Source organism: Phycodurus eques, chromosome 6, assembly GCF_024500275.1.
Source record: "Phycodurus eques isolate BA_2022a chromosome 6, UOR_Pequ_1.1, whole genome shotgun sequence".
NCBI classification, from domain to species: domain Eukaryota; kingdom Metazoa; phylum Chordata; class Actinopteri; order Syngnathiformes; family Syngnathidae; genus Phycodurus; species Phycodurus eques.
In genome coordinates, this window is record NC_084530.1 from 20,094,978 (window position 1) to 20,119,138 (window position 24,161).

At 43.4% G+C, this 24,161-nt stretch overlaps 1 protein-coding gene and 1 long non-coding RNA gene across 4 annotated transcripts; one reads left to right on the forward strand and one right to left on the reverse strand.

Moving 5' to 3' along the window:
• Positions 1-867: 867 nt before the first annotated feature.
• Positions 868-6,881, reverse strand: LOC133404625 (uncharacterized). The gene is made up of 3 exons (XR_009768850.1): positions 6,691-6,881; positions 4,619-4,795; positions 868-1,577 (listed from the first exon to the last, which is right to left on the reverse strand). It is a non-coding gene; the product is annotated as an uncharacterized LOC133404625 (long non-coding RNA).
• stox2a (storkhead box 2a) lies at positions 4,254-22,899 on the forward strand. 3 transcript variants are annotated; one of them, XM_061679413.1, is made up of 5 exons: positions 4,254-4,767; positions 14,159-14,311; positions 16,345-18,865; positions 22,132-22,351; positions 22,714-22,899. In XM_061679413.1, exons 1-4 carry the CDS (start codon positions 4,434-4,436, stop codon positions 22,337-22,339), a joined length of 3,216 nt encoding a protein of 1,071 aa, XP_061535397.1. In that variant the 5' UTR covers positions 4,254-4,433; the 3' UTR covers positions 22,340-22,351; positions 22,714-22,899. The 3 variants fall into 3 exon arrangements, with proteins under 3 accessions (XP_061535397.1, XP_061535396.1, XP_061535398.1); XM_061679412.1 differs by having other exon boundaries at positions 22,132-22,899; XM_061679414.1 differs by lacking the exon at positions 4,254-4,767 and adding an exon at positions 12,186-12,603 and having other exon boundaries at positions 22,132-22,899.
• The last annotated feature ends 1,262 nt before the right edge of the window (positions 22,900-24,161 follow it).

A 24,161-nucleotide genomic window follows, 5' to 3' on the forward strand; every position in this document is an offset into this window, starting at 1 on the left:
AATCTAGAAATACGGCCGCCATTTTCTTTTAATTTCACTGTTCTGGAAATGTGGTTGGTGAATTTAGCGTAGGTCCTCCAAAATCGCATTTTCTCATTGTTTGGCGCAAGGCAATATTTGTTCTTTTCAAATTACTTGCTGGGAAATCCCGTTACCATCTCGTTTTTAAATTTTTCAATTGGGTTGAGATTTTCTGTGGTTCTGAGAGAGATGGAATTTGAAATTTCTATGTTGACATCGAAAATCATGCGTTCATTGGATTTGTCCACCATAGAAACCTATATGTCCTTGATTCACTATTATTATTCTTTTTTCTGTGACGTTTGAAGTAATTTCAATGATGTGCTTGCTCTCAGTTTGACGCAGAAAATGAGAAGGCTCGAGCAAAGGTCATTGAAAAAATGGAAAATTAATGGCGTGTTCAAACATCACGTTTCCGTATCAACTAATAAGAAACATCCCGGCATTTGGTCACAAGTTTCCTAAAGATTGAAATTGATTTCTGGGCAGAAAATCTTGGCAAATTTTTGACATAAAAAGTGTCACAAAATCCTAAATCCTTCTCCGATTCTTACAAACTCGGGCTCATTTTAGTCATGTGACACTTTATTCAATGATATCGTCCATTTTGATATAAAGGTATTTTTCAAATTTTAGTAACATACCTAGTATCGGTATCAAGCAATCACTGTTTAAACTTTCCATCTCCATATTTGAACACACACACACACACATTTTGTCTTTTAATATACATATATACAACTACAAACATATTTTTATGAATAATAATTGATAAGTGATTTATTGACTGACACAATTTTTCAATTTTCACACTTAGTCATTTATTAATAAAGACACACAGCGACATTGGCCCCTGGTAGCCTCCTGGTTGCAATTTTTCTGGTCTCAGATTTCTTTGTAACAATACCATCCTTGTTCTTTCGGTTTTGCGCTCCACCTAGAATGCACTGACGACTTTGCCTCTACTAGCTTAGCGTCGCCGTAGGCTTGCACCTCAAAAGGGGCTTGTCATATCTACCCATGTTCATACCTATGAGGCTGCCTTTCACCGTTTTTGCTTGGGAACATTCCTTTCCTATCCATTTTTTTAAAATACTTTATTTAATTTTATAGAACACTACAAAATGGCAACAATCAGTTTCCATAAAATGTTAACTAGTCTGCCAAAGGAGCAGTAACCATATGATAACATAGACAAAAAAATATTTCATTTCCTTTCCTGTCTGAGCAAATTCTTTACACACACACACACACACACACACACACACACACACACACACACACACACACACACACACACACACAAAGACTTAATATCATGTTCCATTTACAAATAAAGATTTAAATGTGTGGATTGTGTTACTGAATAGATAGTACTAATAAAAATGTCAAGTCTGCATGGCACTGGGTCTGATGACGAGGAGGCTAACAGCAGCAGCGTGGTTTCCTATGATGCATAATGTCTTTGGGGGATAGTGCATCAATAAAGCCCCCACTCCTGATTGGTTCCTTGGAGCCAGAACATGCAGGTGTTTCATCACAACAGGACGAGGCCTCTGAAGATTCACACACGAGACAGATTGTATAAACCTTATGAAAACATCCATTGCAATTAATAAAACAGAATGGAAGAAAACTGATGGGTCTCATCAACAGAATGTAAAAATGTCAAAATATCAAGGTGTCCAGCATAAGATAATAAAGGACTCAAAAGAGCAACATCATTTCAGTTATATTCGCATCCTATAATGTACGACATAGGAAAATAAAATGCCAGCTTCACATTTAGGAAGACGACTGGGGTGCAGTGAATTGCCACATCATCGTAAGTTTAGCCTGTTAAGTTAATCATCTTAATGTAATTAATAATTTCTCTTTTGCATTTAAATAACAATTTGACGCAATCCAGCTAGCAAACTGAGGATCATTATTGGACAGAATAATGTTTATGTGGGCTTTACATAAATGAAAAAGTAATTTTGCAAAATACTTCCTTGAAAAAAAAAATTAAGAGCTGGCCATAGATGTATAGGATTTGCTAATTACAAGCAGGTCTCACATATATTATATTGTCATTATTTTTTTTTTAATTTGCTCAGGCCTGTTAACAGTGACAACACAACTTAATGTATTGTTCCACTATGCCAGGGAATCAGAATAAAAAGAAAGCCAACACATATACTGGAGAATAGAATCATTTTTTAGTACTGGTAGCAAAAAATTTAAATAAATACATAAATAAATAATAATTTGACAAGATTCTTTATTTTTTTGCTACCGACACGCATGATTGTTTTAGTGTGTTAAATCAAGTAAAAGATGTCAAAATGGCCCTCGCCTCCTTTGATTTTTCTGTGTGTGGCTTTGCTAGAAAAGGTTTGGACACCCCTGGCCTAGGTCATCTTTTAGATTAGTGATTATTGTGCTCTATCTGTATGAAAAATGCCAGGTTTCTGTAATATAAAAAATGAGACCAAAATAAACCATGTCAAAACTTTTCCCAGCATTAAGGTGACCCTTAACCTGTACAACTCAATTAATAATAGTAAATATTTCCAAGCGGGAAGTAAAAAGAACATTATCTAAGTTGTTCATTTTCACTTCCTTTCTTGAAATGATTTGCTTTTTCAAATTTCACAACTTTGACATTTCCCATAGCATTTGACATTTTAATTGATGTTTTATGTTCTGTTATCTTTATTGTATTGCTTGATTTCTTTTAACTCTGTTTGTACGGTGCGCTTGAGTGGCTTGAATGCCGCCTCAATCCATCTAAAACCTCACCTTCTTCTCCAAGGGTGGTTGTTGGAGAACTACAGTCCCACCTCGATACAAACGACGTCAACAAACGCTTCCAAACTGGTTTCTGTCCAAACACATCCACCTCCCACCTATTGCTCTTGGACCGCCTGGCTGGCATTGGGATCACTGTTGCTGCGCTCTCGTAGTTCACAACAATTCGTCCAATTAAGGAACAACAAGTCTGGACGTTCAAGTGTTTTACCTGGTGTCCCCCAGGGGTCAGTCTTGGCTCCACTTGTCTTCATCATTTACCTCCTTCCCTTCGCCACACTCTTCCATCACCATGGAGTTCACTTTCCATGCTACGCCAATGACATACAGGCCTATGTCTTCTTCAAACCCACCGATGCCATCTCTCCCACCTCCCTCATCATCTGCCTTGAGAATCCGGAGCTGGATGAGCAGTAACTTCCTGAGGCTAAGCGGCAATAAAACAGATGCCCTGCTCATGAGCTCCAAATCCACTCTTACCAAATAACAACACGCCACAGCCCCACCCATTGTCGTCGACGGATTTCCTGTAGCCTTCTCCCCCTAAATCAAGAGGCTCGGGGTCATTTTGGACAGTACCCGCTCATTTGCATCCCATATTCAAAACATCTCCCGGGCTAAATTCTTCCACCTCCGCAACATCTCCAGATTCTGCACCCATCACTGTCCCAATCCGGTACTGAAATCCTGCTTCACTCTTTTGTTACATGCTGCATTGAAAACTGCAATACACTCCAACAAACTCATCAACAGACTGCAAATCATTCAGAACTTGGCCGCCCAGATCACCATCCGCACCAAATCATTTGACCCCATCGCCCTTCTTCTCATGCAACTTCAAAGCTCTCCACAACCTTGCCCCCACTTACTTCTGTGACCTCCTTCGGGAATACACTCCAGTTCCATGGATGCCCGAGTCTTCAAGTGCTCAGCACCCAGACTCTGGAAATCCCTCCCTCTACACACAAGTCAGACGTCATCACATCCTTCAAATCCAAACTCAAAACTCACCTGTTCAAACTGGGATGTTCCCTCTAACTGGACACTGTGCACTTCATGCTAATGTTCTGCTTTATTGGATGTTTTTATTTTATTTTATTTTAAATGTTTGATTCCTTTTTCTTCTGTAATCATCTCGAAATAAATTTATTATTTTAACTTTCATTATAGAAATATCATATGAGTTGCCGTTGCATTTATATTTTAGGATTGAGACTTGACCAAAGAGACGTTTGAGTTAGGCGGCCATTAAAGTTTTTCCAAACTAATTTCTAAGAATACGTTGTTAAATCAACACTTTCCAATGAATTTAGTTGGTCCAAACCTAAAAGATTCAAACGTTATCGCTGGTTTTAACGCCTTTCCGGACAAGAGTCGACAGGTTTCCGAGCAGTACATGAACGCAACACAAATTCTATCGCCACACTTGCTCACGACAAATTGGCTCCCAACGTAACATTCGCGGCACTCGCTAGTCTTCGGTTGCTCTTTTTTTTCTTCTTCAAATTCAACTGAAATATTCACCACAAACACGTTGAATTTGTTTTGAAGAAACTTGGAGCAAAGTTTTGACAGAATGGAAGCTCTTTCGGAGCCGGGTTCGTGACTGAACTTCGGTGATGGAGGAGGTGCTCGGAATCGCACCTCACTCGCTGGCCGTGGTGCTATCGAGGGTGAGCGGTCACCGTGAAGATGAGAACTCGGTACAACCAACGGTACCGCCACCACCGGTGCCGGCAGGATACCAGGTGTTTGCGGACTTTAAGGCCACCAACATGCGACATTTCTGGAACCAGGCGCTCACCCGGGCCCTGGTGGAGGTATTCTTCCTGGGCTGGCTCCAGGAGCATGTGCTGCTCATTAGCGGCCGCGAAGATCACCTCCAAGTGCTCAGGAACGGATGGACAAGAAGGACCCTGAAGGCACCACCGGGCTTTCACATCACCTCCATTGGTGGGTCCACCATTTTATGTTTTTTGCTCTATGGACATTAACACCAGTCATCAATTAAAATCAATCCAGTATTATATTGCCATGGATGCACACTAATGTTCATTATGTGTTTAAAACTTTATATATATATATATATATATATATATAAAACAAAAAGTTTTTTCCATTATTTTGTTATTTTTGTTTATTTGTTATATATATATATATATATATATATATATATACACACACACACACACATATAAAGACATAACCATATTTTCTATTATAAATATATATATGGTCATATTTATATATTTATACTATGTATGAATATAAATAATCAAATACACAGATATAAATAATAATATATATATATATATATATTTTTTTACATTATATATGTTTTTAATTGTAATTTATTCTTTGAAATTTGCTTGTGGATAAATGAAGTTTTTATCTATCTATCTATCTATCTGTCTGTCCGTCTGTCTCTCGCTCTCTATCTGTATCAGTTGAGTGTGCTGCAGTACTACTCTAGTAGTACTTTAGTTGTAGCAGTAGTAGTCTTCCTAGTGTGTGTGGTCCAAAGGTGGAAGTTAGCGCTTGAATAGTTGTCTGTGTGAGGACAGCACAGTGAAGCAAAACACTGATAAACACAGAAATGTTTGTCTTATCGCTAATCGCTCACTAGCCGCACAGACTACACGGCCAGTATACAAACTGTAGTGTACATACTGCCATGTGATTAAAAAAACAAAACAAAACACAAAGTACACAACCTTATGTGAAAGGGGTAAGTTAAATCACATAAATGACTGATCGAGACTTGAAGAGCTAGTGGGAGTTTGGGCTAAATATCGAAGCAACAGAGTATGGTATCAGTTGTGGTATATTATCAATACAGTACAAGAAATGTTGATGTTTTTTAAATTAAATACAAAGAGTCTTGAATGTAATTTCATCGCCTATTTGTCATTCTTAAATTAGCTGAATTTCTACGAAAATATCGATAAAGCGAAGTATGGTGTCATACTGTCATTATCAGTTGTGATACAAATGTTATGTTTGAAATGTTTGTAAGGTAGCTGGATTTAAACACAAATCCATACAATACGATTGGTATCATTACCTGTTCTGATACGTTATCGATACACCAAAATTACATTTCAATATTTTTGCATAAAAATAAGGGTACTTAAAATATTTTATTTTATTAACAGTTGGAGTTGGAGAAAAATTTGACACACTGAGGCATGGAATCATTATGAATTGTGATACATTATTGGTACACTTTAGTTGGTATGTTTATATCTTTGGTTAAATATGCAAGGGCTAAAATCAATCCCACTACACAGTATCGTAGTTGATTTTCTATGTATCGATTACCTCTCAATAACTATCCTTTTCTGTGTGTTACCTTTCGTAAATTTTGTAGCTTTTTTTTTTTTTTTTTTTTTTGTAGCTGGATTTGTACGGAAATATCGATGCGCCCAAATTTGGCATCGTTATCAGTTGTAAAACAGTATTTAAACAATCTTGGAAGTTAATATCAGCATTTACCATAGTTGCTTCTCTATGTATCGATTATCTCAGAAGAAGTTTATCGTTTTTTCCACATTACTCATGATGAATTCTGCTTAAAAAGCTAGCTGGGATTTTTGTTGGTTCTCTATGAGTTGATTATCTCACAATCACTATGTACCTGTTAAGTGCAGTGTGAAAATGCGTTTACCCTCGATGATTTAGGTTTAGCTAGCTGGATTCATACAAAAGTATAATTTCTTACATCGAGGATTCATACAAAAGTGTCACTTCGGTTTCACTAGCATAGTGATACGATTTGAAGTCACTCTATGATTCTCACCCCTTCATATACCAGTGGATAAAAGTTGTGTGTTTTCTGCCAAATTCTTTTTAAGAGTTACTATTAAATCCCATTACCTGGGGCTCTTGGATACACAATTGGGGCGGCAGGAAGGAAAAGCAGGGGGTCTTTTTGTTCATGAAAAGCAGCGGTGAATTGCCAGCGTTAGCCGGCTGGAAGGAAAGGGAGTGTCCCGGCACAGAATGACGGGAAACGTTTGTCGTCGTCAGGTCCGGAAGTTGTTCCTGAGTGGTTTTCCACAGTTGAAGTTTACATGTGGTGTTGTAAAGGTTCCACTAGAGGGCAGAAAGGCTCAAGCTAGTCAGGAAGTTGTAAATGTACCGTGGTGCCTTGAGGATCGAGTGACCCGACTGGAGTTTTCGGGACATGAGCTGCCGTGCGACAGATTTTTTGCTTTGACTTGCTAAAATTGAGATAGGAGCGCTGTATTGTGGCAGGGAATTCAACTAAACACACCTCACAATAAGCAGCAGATTAGCAAATAGTGAACAGTTCATCAAAAAAGAGGCTTCGAGCTGTTTAATGCCACTCCCAGATGAAGTTTACCGTCAAACTATCCATCCATCCATTTTCCGTACCGCTTAAACTCACTAGGGTCACGGGCGTGCTGGAGCCTATGCCAGCTATCTTCGGGCGAGGGGCGGTGTACACCCTGAACTGGTCACCAGCCATTTTCATGGCACATATAGGCAAAGAACCATTCGCACTCACATTCACACCTGCGGGCAATTTAGAGTCTTCAATTAACCTACCATGCACGTTTTTGGGATGAGGGAGGGAACTGGAGTACCTGGAGAAAACCGACACAGGCACGGGGAGAACATGCAAAATCCACACAAGCGAGGCCGGATTTGAAAACCTGTCCTCAGAACTGTGAGGCAGATGTGCTACCCAGTCGTCCACCGTGCCGCCCACAGTTAAACTACCCATTATAAAAAAGACAATTACAGTCGTTTATTTATAACAGCTAAACAACTGCCTAAACCAGGGATGGGCAACTAGTGGGACTCCGAGTGACCCCTTGATTAATTTTCTCTTCAAAAAATTGAATAAATAAATAATTACAAATCTTTTTTTGCCGTTGTTGAAAAATTCCAAACATGTTTCCTCTCCTACACCTGATCAGTTTTAAATTATAATAGCACCCTTCAATTACCACTAGACACAAGCAGACATTGCTTAGTAGCACTTCCATTGGGTCTTCCCCATCAGGAATATCATCAACAATAGGAAGCAGTTTATATGTTCAACAAATTTCAAGCTAAGCTTATGAACCTAGTTTTCTGAGAGATATTGTCAGCCATGATTGTTTTGTGGCGTTGATGAATCATACAAGACAAACTGAGTCTCTCTTACCACAGGGAAGGAGGCTTTGTTGCGTGATTACTAGCAAGATCATACGAGCATCTTATTTATTTGGTAAGACACAAGGTAACGTTTAGATCAGCTTATTTTCGCACACAACGGAACTGACTGGAAGGTTACTATATCGCACAGAGCTCACAGGTTTTATGCAAACAGAGTGCAACATGAATGTAAGCCAACAGTTAATGAAAGCAAAGCAAATGTATTTATATAGTGCATTTCATACACAAGGTAACTCAATGTGCTTTACATGATTAAAAGCATCTAAAAACAAAGAAAAAAACAGCTTATAAACATTTCAAACAAAGAGAAAAATAAAAGTACAATTAAAACAGCATACAGTGCAATAAATATCATTTATAAGTAGAAATGCTCTAAAAAACATGAGGAAAAAAAGAACAGTTTTTAACCTGGACTTAAAAACATTCACATTTCGGGGCTGACCTCACTTCTGTTGGCAACTTATGGACTCTGTGCACCACTATTTGACCTGAGTCTGTAGATCTCAGACCCCTACTGGGTTTATATTCCATTACCATTTCTTTTGTATTCAGGACCTAAACCCATCCACCCATCCATTTTCTGAGCCGCTTCTCCTCACTTGGGTCGCGGGCGTGCTGGAGCCTATCCCAGCTGTCATCGGGCAGGAGGCGGGGTACACCCTGAACTGGTTGCCAGCCAATCGCAGGGCACGTACAAACAAACAACCATCCGCACTCACATTCACACCTACGGTCAATTTAGAGTCTCCAATTAATGCATGTTTTTGGGATGTGGGAGGAAACCGGAGTGCCCGGAGAAAACCCACGCAGGCACGGGGAGAACATGCAAACTCCACACAGGCGGGGCCGGGGATTGAACCCGGGTCCTCAGAACTTTGAGGCTGACGCTCTAACCAGTCGTCCACCATGCCGCCAGGACCTAAACCATTTAGTGATTTATAGACCAGTAGCAGAACTTTAAAATCTATTCTAAAGCTGACTGGGAGCCACTGTAGAGACTTTAGAATTTAGAAAGACTTTAGAAACAATGCATGCTTGGAACTGAAGTTAATGTGAGAAGTGTACTAGAGACATGCGGGTCATTAGCCTCACAAAGCTTTGAGGCTTTCCTTCAAATTGTGCCGGAATAGATTCGGAGCGTTGGTGCTTCAGTGAAAGCCACATTAGGGACATCTGGTGGAAGAGTAAAGTCAAAACAACCTACAGTATGTCACTAAAAGGAGTGAAACACTGGCAGTGACTCAATCAGTTATCTTTCAGCAGTAAAAGTAAAAATAAATATGATACCGATCGATGTATTATTTACAGAAATAAGACTGTGTTAATTTAAAAAGATGAAGTTGCAATAAAAAAAGCTTGTTTCATAAATAAAATAAATACATTGGTCATGTGTGCATCTTTATTATAAAGTTACAATTACAAGAGGATGCTGGGATGTATTTACAAGTTTTATTAAAAAAAAAAATATTGCCACAATGTTTTAGGCGGCTCCTCTTGACACTCACTATTTAACGTATACATGTACATGTTGCTTAAACACTGAAGCCAAGTTAGGTTAAATAAACCCAAGACAATTTAGTCTTCAATGAACCCAACACGTATCAAAGACAATTTAAAGTCTTCAATGAAGCGAACATACGTTTTCATTAGGCTTTACACGATCAGTGAGTTTTAAAAAAACGATAACCGATCACAAGATGGAAGAATGTCTATTTAAATGACCTGTTCATTTACTGTATATACTTGTGACCTTAATTGCTCAAAAAACTATATTTAAAATCAATAATGTATCTTTGTTCGTCTATTTATGCCAGTGAGGCATTGTGGCAGACAACAAATGAATGGTCTTCTATGAGATGGCAGGAAGTAAGTACAGTAATTAATGTATCCACTTTTTGTGACTTTTTTGTTCGTTGGTGTGCCGTGAGATTTTTCAATTGTAAAATATGTTCCTTGCCTACATAAATGTTGGAAATCACTGCTCTCGTCAGATCCTGTATTCTAATCAGTCAGGTCAATCCAAAATTACAACGTGACAGAAATAATGGGTGATAACGTACTGTAATTAAATTACTTTATTTTTAATTAAATGACTTTACCCACACCGAAACTTTAGAGCATGATTCGACAGAACGGCGGCATGTTTACGTCCAACCGTTCGTGGTACCGCTAGCTTGCTAGGACTACGTAACATTTTATTGCCTGCTTGCGAGCTGTATCGTATTAAAAGTACATGAACATACCTCAAGCAAGCCTTAAACGAACGTCCTCTCCTGTCCTGTCCTGTCCTGAACACCTGTGACAACCACCACACGTTTTCCCTCATTTTGTCCTTATAATACAAAGTCGGCACGGTAACGAGTGTATCCGGTCGCATTTGAGTTGACAAGATAAAGCCCAATGATCGTAAAACACGGGATGCGGTGGTATCGGAATACAAGATTTTATTGCAGTTGTCTGACAAAGTGCAAGCGTGAAAGAGCAAATTTGTCTTGTGGTGTCTGTCTCAGACGTGTTGTCTCTTCCACACCGCCGAAAAGTTTTTTTTTAAAAAATAACTTTATTGGCCGTCAGCTATTTACAGTACTACGTCAAAAGACACGCGACAAGGCTAAAAATAAACTAGCCTTTGGATACAAATGTGCTGTGCACGCGGCGACGCGGAGTTAATGTCTTTTGCGGAACATTGATCGGATCGGCAAATTATGAGACTAAAGCTGATCAGCCGATAAAAATCGGTGTAAAGTCTTGTTTTCATAAACATTAAAGACAATTTGGAGTTTTTGACTTCAAACGAACCTAACCTACATGCTTTTTGTAAACATCAAGCTAATGTATGTATTATCACAGAAACCTCAAAGACACTTGAGAGTAGAGAACCAAGCGTTAACATTAAATACAATTGTGACTTCAACGAAACTACATGCTTTTTTGTAAACAACTCCAAAAACTTTTTGTCAGTGGTGTTTGCTACTCAACCACACAGAACACTGCCAACAACTTGTCCACCATGCTGCCTATGCTTTCTTATGAACTGAATACTAATGAGCCCAAATCTATAAAACAGTCACATGATGTATGACATCTTCCCCATCTCCTATATTGTGAGCAACTGCCACTTTAAGGAGGGCCGGGGTGTGTATGTGTGTGTGTGTGTGGGGGGGGGGCTTTGGTGGGTGCTCGGCGAGGTAACAGCTATGAGCTCATCGGCTTGCGTCGTCATGGCAACAAAGGCTGTTGCAGCACTACTGAGGAATAAAATGTCTGGTGTGCTAGTCCACCCCCTTCCCTTCTTCCCCCTCTTTCCTTTTCCTCCTCGTCTTTCTCTTCTTTAGTATCACTGAACTGGAGCAGATTGGTTGTGACACCACAAGAAGCCCCCCGCACCCCCATTGCCCCCCCCTCGCACTCCTACTACACACGTGCCATTTTGTGTGCGCCCCTTTAAAAAAAAAAAAAAAAAGTCACCAAGGTGAGGATGTAGTCAGCAGACTTCACCTGAGAGGTGATTTTATTCTTTTCTTTCTTTATGTGGACCCCCCCCCCCCCACACCTCCCCTTGCACCAGACACACACACACACACACACACACACACCCTTCCTGGAGGTGCTGGGAGCAGCTGCAGCATTAGCGGCGGGAAGAGGAGCCGTTGACTGGAGTTTGCCCACCCCGCCCCCCGACCTCTCTCACACACAACTCACCCCCCCCCCCCCAACCCCTGTGTTAATGAATGGATGCTACAGCTAACGGATCGCCGCCACCATCAAGGCTGGATGTCTATTTTTGACTTTATTTCCTTATTCTTCCTATGCGCTCACCATTTTTGTTGTTGTTGTTTTTTTTATAGCCCCCACCCCCCGCCCTTTACTCGTGTTTGTCAGGGGTGGAGAGGGAAAAAAAAGAAGGACGACGGGGGTGTCTGTGTGTGTGTGTGGTGGCGCTCGACGGGGATAAAGATGGAGGTGAAAGTGGCGTCCCCGCCGCTCGGTGTACTACCGCTGGGTTGAATGCAGGAGCTTTGATACGGATGCATGTTTTTTTCTTGTTTTCCGGACAACGTTGAACTATTGTCGGGCCTCGATGGAAAAGAAACAATCCTGAAAAAGACAACCCCCCCCCCCCCCCCCCCCGACCCCTTCTTTTTATATTTACCCCATTGCACCCCACACCTTCCGTCAGCATCCTCCTCCCCGCATCGGAGCGTAATGTGCTTCCCTACGCATGCAAATGGTCGCCGGGTGATGCCTCCCGGGAGGGAGCCGGCCACGAGCCGCCGCCTCCGCTGCCCCCACCGCACCGCCGTTCGTCAATGAGACGCACGCCGCTTCTTCCTGCCATGTCCAGTGTGCCATCACTCTAGCGGGACGCTCGGTACCCCATGCGGGGGAGGCCCTGAGCTCCTGAGGTTGGTCCACCTCCCCCCTGCCCCGTTCTACACACTCCCCCCTCCCCAAAAAACAAGGAGGTCACGATGAAGAAGAACCGCAACGTGCGGCGGGCCTGGGCCGGCTCGGAGAAAGACATCCGTGTGCAGAAGCAGCATCTTCCTCCCCCTCCTCCTCCTCACTTCTCGCCATCCCCGCCGAATTTTCGGGCGTCAGGTGAGTGCCGCGTCACCTCGAAACCCCCCGACAAGGATCCATCAATTTCCATCCACCGCACTGCAAAACCAAGAAAAACGTAATTCAATGAGAAATATATTACTTTATGGAAGAAAAATTATCTGCTAAAAGAACAGGACATTTTGACTTGGAAATATCTTAAACTAGTGTAGCACTAACTCTGTTGTACACTGAGTGGGCTTAAAAAACAAAGGTGGGTGGAAAGTAATGAAATGAGGAATAAATCACTTAATTTAAGAAAGAAATATCTGCCAATAGAACTGGAAAACGTTATTTGGCAAACATAGCGAGCCTCAAAAACATCAACACTGCAAAAACGTGGCTTTTAAAAACAATAATTAAAAAGTCATGAAATGAGAGCTATATTACTTAACACGCACATTATCTGCCATTAGAACAGGAAATTTGGGCTTGGCAACCATAGCTAGCCTCAAAAACCCCAACCAGACAAGTGTGTTTATGCTGCCTACAACTAAGGAATCATGCTTCTGTATTTGTTATCCCTTGAGCCAGAAATAATCTTACGGAGCTCATTCTGCTCACCATGCATACCACCACCTGCATTCCAGCAGTTTTATTAACCTCTTCGTTCCCAAAGTCTGCACTGCTTTTGGTCAATCTTCTTTTCAATTTTCTGCCCCAAATGACTAGAACACTCTTCAACAAACGATAATATTTATGTCATTCATACCATTATCATTGCTGAAAAAGTTAGTGAGGGATAGTGTACCGTACATGATCACTGCACCTGTTTGTAAGCTCGTGAACCTTTTATTCACCAGGTGCTATGATGTAATGTAAAGTATTGTGGAACTGTGCAACCATATAAAACTGTATACCTTTTTTTCACTATGTATTTGTATTTGCTATTACTAATATTTTTAAGGGGGGAAAAAAATCCTTGAAGTAAGTGAAACACTCTTGCACAACAACTCCCTGGTAAGAAGAAATGTCTTGGCAGGCAAAAATCAAGCACATTTTGCCCTGAGTTGAGCTATTTAATCTTGGTCAGATTTCTACAATGTACACTACTAAACAAAGAGCCTAACAAAACACACACAAAAAATGCGGTGTTTACTCCAAAGTGTGCACGTGAGCTATGTTGGGTGAGATGAGGGGATTACGTCATGGGGTTGCTCCACTGACCGTCCAGCCCGGTGTCATGGGAGGCGAGGCGGTGTAGTGGGGGTTGGGGTGGGGAGTTTACGGTACGGCGTGGAGGATGATCTCACTACTAGCGATGTCACAGCAAAGCCTGCTCAATTCGACAAAGGCGACAACACGTGGCGCGTGTGTGCGATGTTCTCATTGTCGAAGGTTGCCGCAGTAGCTAGCACACAAACAGGAAGACGAGAGAGCGAGAGAAAGAGAGCGAGAGAGAGACAGAGAGGATGAGGTGGAGCTAGAGCCGTTTGACCATTACGTCATAGCTTTTCTCACTCACCGAGCCATGCTTTTCTTCTCTCTCTCGCTCTCTTGATCTCTCTCTCTCTCTCTCTCTCTCTCTTGATCTCTCGCTCTCTCTCTCTCACAGGTGATGTGTCGCCCATCAGCATGTCACCCATCAGCCAGTCGCAGTTCATCCCTCTGGGTGAGATCCTGTGTCTGGCGGTCTCGGCTATGAACGCTGCGCACAAGCCCGTCAGCCAGGAGGCTCTGGTGGAGCACCTTACTGCCAGCTTCCCAGGTAAGGGGGTAAAACGGACCCTCACCAGTCGTACACAACCCGTTGTTCAATTGTCGATTCGTTCGAGTTTAGAATCAAATGTTCTGACCAAGAAATCATGAATCAGCTCCAAACGTGTGAATGTTCTCATTCATCCAGGTCATTTCATTCTCAGCGCATAGAATCGATTGTATTAGAAGATGTTTTGCCTCTCGTCGGAGCAGGCTCCATCAGTTCATGCAACAAGGCTTAGTTATGACAGACTAGCCTGAATTGGTGTGGAAAAACTGAACTATTTATGCTCCAAGTTTGAGGCATGTCCCAAACCACATACGGTATAATTCTTTGGAGAATGCAAAAAAGGACAGTCGCTAGGATGGATGTGGCAGAGAGGCCACTACTGTTCGTGAACAACATTAATATTCCATTCAGTTGTAAAGTGGTGGTGGATCTACCTCACAGTTGTAAAGTGGTGGTGGATCTACCTGTGTTTGTTGGATGCAGAATTATTGAGTTTCTCTGGAATGGACGAAAGGACGGCAGAACAGTCCAGTTGCGACTGGTTACCAGTCAAACGTGTATGAAGCTCCCTCGATGCAATCTGATACCATCCTTCCATTTTCTCTATTGTTTGTTTCTATTGGGGCTGTGGGTGGGCTGGAGACTATCCTACCTGGCCTTCTCACGCAGTAGGATAAATGCTGGACTGGTTGCCAGTTACACCATGGACTGGTCGACAGTTAATCACATTTAAAGCAACTCTGAAGCACTGATGGAATGAGATACCATCCTCTACATCAATCCATTTTCTGTACCGCTTATATACTGGAAAACGTTAAAACATACCACACACATGAAACACCTGGACGAGAAGCTAACGTTGCGGACCACATCTCTACTCAGTGCTCCCGTGCGGACAGACGGACTTCCCTTTTCACCAAAAGTATTGAAAAAAATGATCATTAACGACTCCAGGGGTAAGTCCCATCAGGTCACTGGGAAAGGGCACAAAACAGATAGTAGAAGTTACCTAAATAAAAGAGTTGCAGTCTTTTTTGCTTGTAATGAGTGCGAGAAGGGCCAGAAGCTGTCCTGGTCAACTATTTCACCATTCTCCGCTCCTTTTTGTCAAGCAACACATACAGACGAACTCAAATGCATGATACCAGTATGACTCTGAAAATATTTATCTTGTCAACAAAATCTCCTGGTACATTAATGATTAGCACATATAACTAACAGTCAGGAGATCTGGTTTCAAATATTTTAATGTTCACCCTGTGCTTGCGTGGTTTTTCCCACGTTCTGAGAACATGCAGGTTAGGTTCATGAAACTCTAAATTGTAAGTTATGAATGTGAGAGTGAATTCGTCGTCTTTATGTGCCCTGCAATTGTCTGGCGACGAGTCCATAGTGTACCCCATGTAACGCCAAACATCAGCTGGGATAGACTTCAGCTCACCCGCAAGTGTAATGAGGACAAGGGCTGTAAAAAATGGATGGATTGGATGGTACCATATCACTATGGAGTGCTTTCTTTGTGATTAACTGGCGACCAGTCCAGTGTGTACCCTGTTTGTCACGACAAAGTCAGTTAGGATAGTTTCCAGTTCACCCGCGACCCAACTGAGGACAAGTGTGACACAAAATGGATGGTATCGCTTCGGAGGAGCTTTATGCGCTGTTGGCTAGTGACCAGTCCAGGGTGTACCCTGCTTCACTCCTCAAAAATCAGCTAGGGTAGGCTTCAACTCATCCTAGACGCAAATGAGGACAAATGCTATAGAAAATTAATGGATAGATGGTATCGTATTGGTGAGCTTTATATGCGATGGACTGGCGGCCAGGCCAGTTCATGGTTTACCCCACTTTTCTTGCCAAAAGTCAGCTGGGACAGGCTCCAGCCCACCCACGAGCCTAATCAGGAAAAGATGTGTAGAATAGAATGGATGAGCATGTAGTAAAGAATGCTTTTAGAACTACTTTTGAAAAAAAATATTTTAGTATTGTATGTGTTTTAATATTGGAGTTTTCATTGTGCGTTTTCATTGAAGGCGTGCCAACACCCAGCTTGGAGGTTCTGCGACACACCCTGAACATGCTGGTGCGAGAAAGGAAGATCTATCCGACTCCAGAGGGCTACTTCATCGTCACACCCCAGACCTACTTCATCACGCCATCCCTCATCAGAAGCAACAACAAGTGGTACCACCTGGATGACCGGCTGCAGGAGCGACAAGCGCACCCCCAACTTCAATCTCAGCAGTGTACTTCACCCAAGTCGGGTAACGTCACACCGTCCACGCCCGGTTGCCTGTCGGAGAGGCCCTCACGCAAGAATCACAATGACTCATACAATTCCCGACGAGATGAGCTGCCCAGGCTTCAGAGTAAGACACCAAAGGAGCACCCGAAGGCCGACCCCCAACCGAGTAAGACCCCTAAGGACCACGGAGGCAGCGAACCTCCAGCGAGAAAGGAGCACCGCGGAGAACCGCCGTCCTACCCCTACCCACCTCCTCTCACGTCCCCCCCTGTCCAGCAACCGCCACAAGATCTGGCGGAAAAGAGTAAAAGCGTCACATCATTCCCTTACAAAACAGACACCCTGACCAAAAAGAAAGAGGGGAGCGGAAGCAGCGAGAAACTATCCAAGCGTTTCGGGCTCCGGCTCTTCCGCCTGAGCTTCAAGAAGGACAAGATGAGACAGCTCGCTACTTTCTCGGCACAGTTTCCACCGGAGGAGTGGCCACTGCGCGACGAGGACGTGCCTGCCGCGCCCATCCCACGTGAAATAGAGATGGAGATCATCCGGCGTATCAACCCGGACCTGACGGTGGAAAATGTGGCCCGGCACACGGCCGTGATGAAGCGGTTGGAGGAAGAGCGCACGCAGAAACACAAGGCGGGGTCGTCGGCGCAGCACAGTGCTCGCAGCCGACGCGGTCGTGGCCACCGGCGGGCCCCGCACGGTAAGTCTCGCTCACACAGCAAGCCACGGACCTGCCGGGGGGAGCCTTCGGAGGGCTCGAATTGGGATCTTCTTTTCATGGAAAGGGATTACCGTTTCTTCAGTCACTCGTTGGTCCGCTCCCCTCGGGAGGCCATGTACACCCTGGAGCGACGGCGGAGCGGCGTTGCCACGTACCTCGTCCACAGCAACCCTAACATTACAGAGTCATACTGCCCGGTCACGCCCGAGTGGGACGTGTCCGGGGAGCTCGCCAAGAGGAGGACAGAGATGCCCTTTCCCGAGCCCTCTCGTGGCACGTGTCAGTCTAGGGTTCAGAGGAGTCACAGTCACAATCAGGACCGTAAGTCACGTCACGACCGGTCAGACCAAGCGAAGGAGCGGTCTCGTTCCATGGACAACTCCCTTAAAGGGCCATCACTTGGACCACTGGAAGACTTTGAGGACGGACCGGACAAGCGTGGCCACTACTACACGGACGACGGCACATTGCGCGCTACGCAGAAGTCGGGCCACTACTCAAGGATCATGTTCTCTGCTGCTAAGTTCCACTCTGATTTCAATGTGCCTGATTTAGGGAAAGGGAGCGTGGACGAGTTACGGGTCCGCAGTACGATGGAGAGGAACAAGAGCAAAGACAGCCTGCCGACGTACAATGAGCTCATGGGACTTTCTCCAAAGCCCTCAGCGGATGAGTACTTCCAGTGCAATACGTCAAATGAAACAATCCTAACTGCCCCCTCGCCTCAGGCAAAATCAGAATATGACACATTAACCTCATCAGGAGGACGCCGAAAGGGCTCTCCGGCAGACCGCCAAACGCCTCACCTTACCTCTCCGCACAAGATGGAGTACAAGGAGGACTTGTCGGCGGCAAAGGGACAGAGCGGCGGCGGGGGCTCTGTCCGATTGACGCCGAGCCAGACGCCTGAGCCGGTGCAGAGTGCCCGCCTGACACCACACCAACACAACGTGGACCCCGGAGGGGGCGGCGGCGGAAGCATGTCAATCAAAAGAAAGGAGATCTTCAGCAAGGACACCTTGTTCAAACCCCCACACAATGCCTTGTCCGCGGGCTATGCGGACAGCAGCTACACCAAGTCTGGCACATTGCGGAAAGCCTCGCACGCCAAATCAACAGAGGCCCTCGACAATCCCGAGCCCCAGCAGCCTTCCAATTCAGCCGCTTCTTCGGCTTCACCCGTGCTGTTACAGGGCAGCTTAGAGCCAACTGTCCCATCCGCCTCCTTTGACTACTACAACGTCTCGGACGACGAGGATGACGAGGAGGCGGAGGAGGACTCGCACAAAGAGTTGGCCAAGGCAGAGGATGGCAAGGACCACCGAGAAGCAGGTAGTAACGGCGGGGGTAGTGGCACCGGTGGAGGCGGCATTGTGGGTGGTGGCGGCGAGGAGGGAACCATAAAGTGGCTACTGGAGCGGGAGAAGGAGCATCATCTGCAGCGCAAACTGGAGACCAATCTAACCCTACTTAGCCCCAAGGAGACGGAGAACAGCAGCAGTCAGAAGTCGGCCCACTCGGCACGTTTGGACAGCATGGACAGTAGCAGCGTCACGGTGGACAGCGGATTCAATTCACCCAGGTACGTCCCAATATCCCTGAATTTGACAGGCAGTGGGAAAGGGGGTTCTCTTTCCGTAGTGTTTGTTTAGTTAGTTGGTTGGTTGGTTGGTTTATAAAGCCCCTTACACACTGACCATCTAAGCTGTCTTTTTGTCGCTGTTTTGTTTTTCTCTCTTGTGTAAGGTGGGATGGGGGGGATTGAAGTCAACCTGGGAATGGGCCTGATTCTGATGTAAAAACGTGTATCAGGTATAAAATTGAACACCCCCGTTCCTGGTTTCTGCCACTGCTACAGCGTTGATACTAGAACCCCAATTCCAATGAAGTTGGGAGGTTGTGTTAAACATAAATAAAAACAGAATACAATGATTTGCAAATCATGTTCAACCTATATTTAATTGAATGCATTACAAAGACAAGATATTTCATGTTCAAACTGATAAACTTGATTGTTTTTAACAAATAATCATTAACTTGGAATTTTATGGCTGCAACACGTTCCAAAAAAGCTGGGACAGGTGGCAAAAAAGACTGAGAAAGTTGAGGAATGCTCGTGAACAGGCTAATTGGGAGCAGATGGGTGCCATGATTGGGTATAAAAGGAGCTTCCCTGAATTGCTCAGTCATTCACAAGCAAAGATGGGGCGAGGTTCACCTCTTTGTGAACAAGTGCGTGAGAAAACAGTCAAACACTTTAAGGACGATGTTCTCTCAACGTACAATTGCAAGGAATTTAGGGATTTCATCATCTACAGTCCATAATATCATCAAAAGGTTCAGAGAATCTGGAGAAATCACTGCGTGTAAGCAGCAAGGCCGAAAACCAACATTGAATGCCTGTGACCTTCTTTCTCTCGGGCGGCACTGCATCAAAAACTGACATCAATGGGTAAAAGGATATCACCACATGGGCTCAGGAACACTTCAGAAAACCAATCTCAGTAAATACAGTTTGGCGCTACATCCGTAAGTGCAACTTGAAACTCTACTATGCAAAGCAAAAGCCATTTATCAACAACACCCAGAAACGCCGCCGGCTTCTCTGGGCCCGAGCTCATCTAAGATGGACTGACGCAAAGTGGAAAAGTGTTCTGTGGTCCGACAAGTCCACATTTCAAATTGTTTTTTGGAAATTATGGACGTCGTGTCCTCCGGGCCAAAGAGGAAAAGAACCATCCGGACTGTTATGGACACAAAGTTCAAAAGCCAGCATCTGTGGTGGTATGGGGCTGTGGTAGTGCCATGGCATGGGTAACTTACACATCTGTGACGGCACCATTAATGCTGAAAGGTACATACAGGTTTTGGAGAAACATATGCTGCCATCCAAGCAACGTCTTTTCCGTGGATGCCCCCTTCTAAATTCAGCAAGACAATGCTAAACCACATGTTACATGCACATGTTACAACAGCGTGGCTTCGTAGTAAAAGAGTGCGGGTACTAGTCAGGCCTGCCTGCAGTCCAGACCTGTCTCCCATTGAAAATGTGTGGCGCATTATGAAGCGTAAAATAAGACAACGGAGACCCCGGACTCTTGAACAGCTGAAGCTGTACATCAAGCAAGAATGGGAAAGAATTCCACCTACAAAGCTTCAACAATTAGTGTCCTCAGTTCCCAAATGTTTATTGAATGTTGTTAAAAGAAAAGGTGATGTAACACAGTGGTAAACATGACCCTGTCCCAGCTTTTTTGGAACGTGTTGCAGCCATAAAATTCCAAGTTAATGATTATTTGCTAAAAACAATCAAGTTGATCAGTTTGAACATTAAATATCTTGTCTTTGTAGTGTATTCAATTAAACATAGGTTGTACATGATTTGCAAATCATTGTATTCTGTTTTGATTTATGTTTAACACAACGTCCCAACTTCATTGGAATTGGGGTTGTACCTTTGAAGTCAGGAAATCACCAGGTCGCCTTCATCCAACTTTTTTTGTGTCGCTTTTTGATATGACAAGGGAAAAATGCTTGCCTGTGTGAGAGGGGCTACATTTTTTCACGAAAAACGTGACAGGTCATGTAAAAGGGGCTACTTTTTCCACATTTGTTGGGTTGGTTAGTTGGCTGGCCATTTAAACATCCAGGTTTTTTTTCCTTCACTGTCATGAGCATGAGCATGTAAGGTACTGATACGGCATAGGGAGTTTTAAGTATACCCGGCATAAATCCTCTGATAGGTGTTTGATACTACCTTTCGAAGCGAGATTCCCCAGTCGGCTGCATCTCCTTTTTCGTGTGTTACTGTTTTGTATAGATGTTACAGAAAAAGCCATGAAAAAAGCCGCACCAACTTCTTTTGTAGCCGTTGGATGGTTGGTTTCTAAAGCCACTTACACACAGGTCATCTAAGCTGTCTTGTTCGCCGCTGTTCTGTGTGTACCGCTGCGAAACGAGGGGTTGAAGTTGACGTGGGAATTGGCTGGATTCGGACGTGAAAATGTGTATCAGGTCTAAGGTTTCCCCAATGCAGTGGCGTGTGGTGCATTTGGGACCTGGGCCTTCCGTGGGGGCTTAAGTGTCCAAATTCACATATCAATACCACCACTATCACGTCGCAAAATAATGTACAAAACGCAATATAACTATGTGTATTACAAAGAGAGAGAGAGAGAGAGAGAGAGAGAGAGAGAGAGAGAGAGAGAGAGAGAGAGAGAGAGAGACGTTTAGCATATTTGAGGATCAATACCATTGTTACTAAACCGAGAAACATAGTTAAACCTTTATCTTCCAATACATCACCTCCAAAAAGGTACCAACCCTTACACAATAATATAGCAGTTCTAATGACATGACAAAAGCATAACAATTTGATATAAAATACATCCTACTCACGTCCCTAGAACCAGCTTCTGTAGCCGGGGATCGGATCGCCAAGGTCCCCGCCTTCGGCCACCGCCCAAGCTCGCGCTGCACCCGACCCCTATGGCCCCTCCCACAAGTGGTGAGCCCATGGGAAGGGGGACCCACGTTACCCTTTAAGTGTGATAGCATCCGTTAGACTTGGTGAAGCAGCATGTGGCTCATCGCTCAAGGTTATTTTCATTTGCCACCCTTTCCAGGTATACAATTGTATGTTTTTTTTTCCTTCCCAAAGTGGCTCAGTGTTTAGTATAAGTGTGGGAAAAGCTGATAGGCTTGAAGAAGCAGGATGTTGCTCTTTACTCAAGTTCTCGTACGCTATGTTCCAACTTAGTAACTGCAAACATTTGTATGCTTGTCATCACAAGGCGGTTCGATGATTCGGGCCTTCTGTTCACTAACCGTCTTGTCTCCCTCGTCCAGGACGCGTGAGAGCCTGGCGTCCAACACGTCCAGCATTGTGGAGAGCAATAGACGGCAGAACCCGGCTCTGAGCCCCGGGCACCACGTGGGCCTGGGCGGCGCAGGGCTGCCCTTCAGCTTCCGCGCCATCCCCGAGCCGCCCGCCCCGTCACAGCCTGACAAACTCCAGAAGCCCGCCAACTGCCTGGCCTCCATCACCAGCGTGTAGACGCCTCGTCAAGTAAGCCAGGGGAGTGCTTTGACCGCTTTCTTTTTGGTTTTCTTTATTTTTTCTTCTGGTGTCTCACACATAAAGTACACACACCTTGGGACTCCTGAAAATCGACTGGGACTGTTACAAACAAACAAAAACAAAACAGGCATGGCTTCTAGAGACTGTTCCCACAGCTTCAAAAGGAACTTGACTGCAAAACATAAAATAATAATAATAAGGAAATACGAGAAGACTAACAGAAAACCTTTGGGTGACTTATATGGAGATTTACCGGTATTGGAAAGTAGTAGAGTATAGGATTCAAGTAACATTTGGAAGATTTTTCTATCACCTCGTGTCCAATTCAGTGTTCTTCTTCCCGAACAAAGGCTCAACGGATCAGCACAATGTGAAGAACGCCACAAGAAGAAGAAGAAGAAGAAGAAAAGACAGAAAAAGGAACAATTATACCAACATAAACCAGCTCTGGTTTGTGTGGCGCAATGCAAATGATGTAATGTATACTCCATACTTTTGATATCCTAATTATTATAATGGTGGTATTAAAGATGCTATGTGACCAAAAAGCAGGTTTGGAAAAAGTGGCCTCCATCCTTATACTTGATATTTTGAAATACTTTGGCAATGCTGTACCTAGTGGTTAGCACACCTGCCTCACGATTGAAGGTTCTGGGTGTGAAACTTGAGGTGGCCTGTTCTCCCCGTGCTTGTGTGGGTTTTCTCCGGGTACTCCGGTTTGCTCCTACATTCCAAAAACATGCATGTTCGGGTGAGTGAACACTCTACTGTACATACTTGTACTATGGTGACCAGTCCAGGTTGTATCACGCTTCTCTCGGAAAAAAGTCAGCTGGGATGGACTCCAGTTAGTCGCGACTCAATTGAGAATGAGAATTTGGATGAGGTCTCGCGTGACGTCATCTACTTTGTATGGCAGTACTTTGAACTCGGTGCGACTCTAGAGGTTTTTTTTTTTTTTTTTCCTCATCCCAAAATTTCAGAATTGGCCAATACTTGTGACTGGTGAGCATTTAGTATAATATGTATGCATAAAGTATATATCTAGATAATATTCTCTTGTTTTGTGCTTGAAGGGTGGAAAAAAAAAATCATTGCAGTACTCCGGATGGACAACAGGTGGAGGCAAAGTAAAGAGCCGAAATAAGTTAATATTGTAGTACCTGTGCATAATAATATACTGAATTTAAAAAAATGTATATATAAACCTCTGGAAAAGAGCACTGTAAAATGATCATTTTCACAGATTTTTCTATTTATAGGTATATGTTTGAATTACAAATAATGTATGTTTTAGTCGATAAACTACTGACAACGTAACTTCCAAATTTCAAATACAAACATTCTCATTTTGAACGTTTATTTTCAGAAAATTAAAAATGGTCTACATACCAAAAAAGGTCCACTGTTAATTTGGTCTCTAAATTAAAAAAAAACAACAACATTTTGAGCTGCATATACTGTGTATACATACAGTGGATATACAGTAAAACGTTTGGACACCCCTGTTCAAATGCCAGGTTTTTATGATTTCAAAATTGAGACCAAGATAAATAATTTTAAAACGTTTTCCACCATTAAGGTGATCTGAAAAAAAAAATCATTTGGAGAAGTAAAAATAAACATCCATCCATTTTCTGTACCGCTTATCCTCATTAGGGTCACAGGCGTGCTGGAGTCTTGATGTTCTAGTGGAAAATGGTTTTAAATGATTTATCTTGGTCTCATTGTTTTTTTTTTTGATGACAAAAACCTAACATTTGAAAATAATGCAGTATGTAGACTTTGTATCCACTGT

Excerpts from the sequence above, each read along its gene's own strand:
- stox2a (XM_061679412.1), top strand. The coding sequence starts at position 4,434 with ATGGAGGAGGTGCTCGGAATCGCACCTCACTCGCTGGCCGTGGTGCTA. Across the intron at positions 14,312-16,344 it reads CCTTACTGCCAGCTTCCCAG|GCGTGCCAACACCCAGCTTG; the intron begins GTAAGGGGGTAA and ends TTTTCATTGAAG. Across the intron at positions 18,866-22,131 it reads AGCGGATTCAATTCACCCAG|GACGCGTGAGAGCCTGGCGT; the intron begins GTACGTCCCAAT and ends TCCCTCGTCCAG.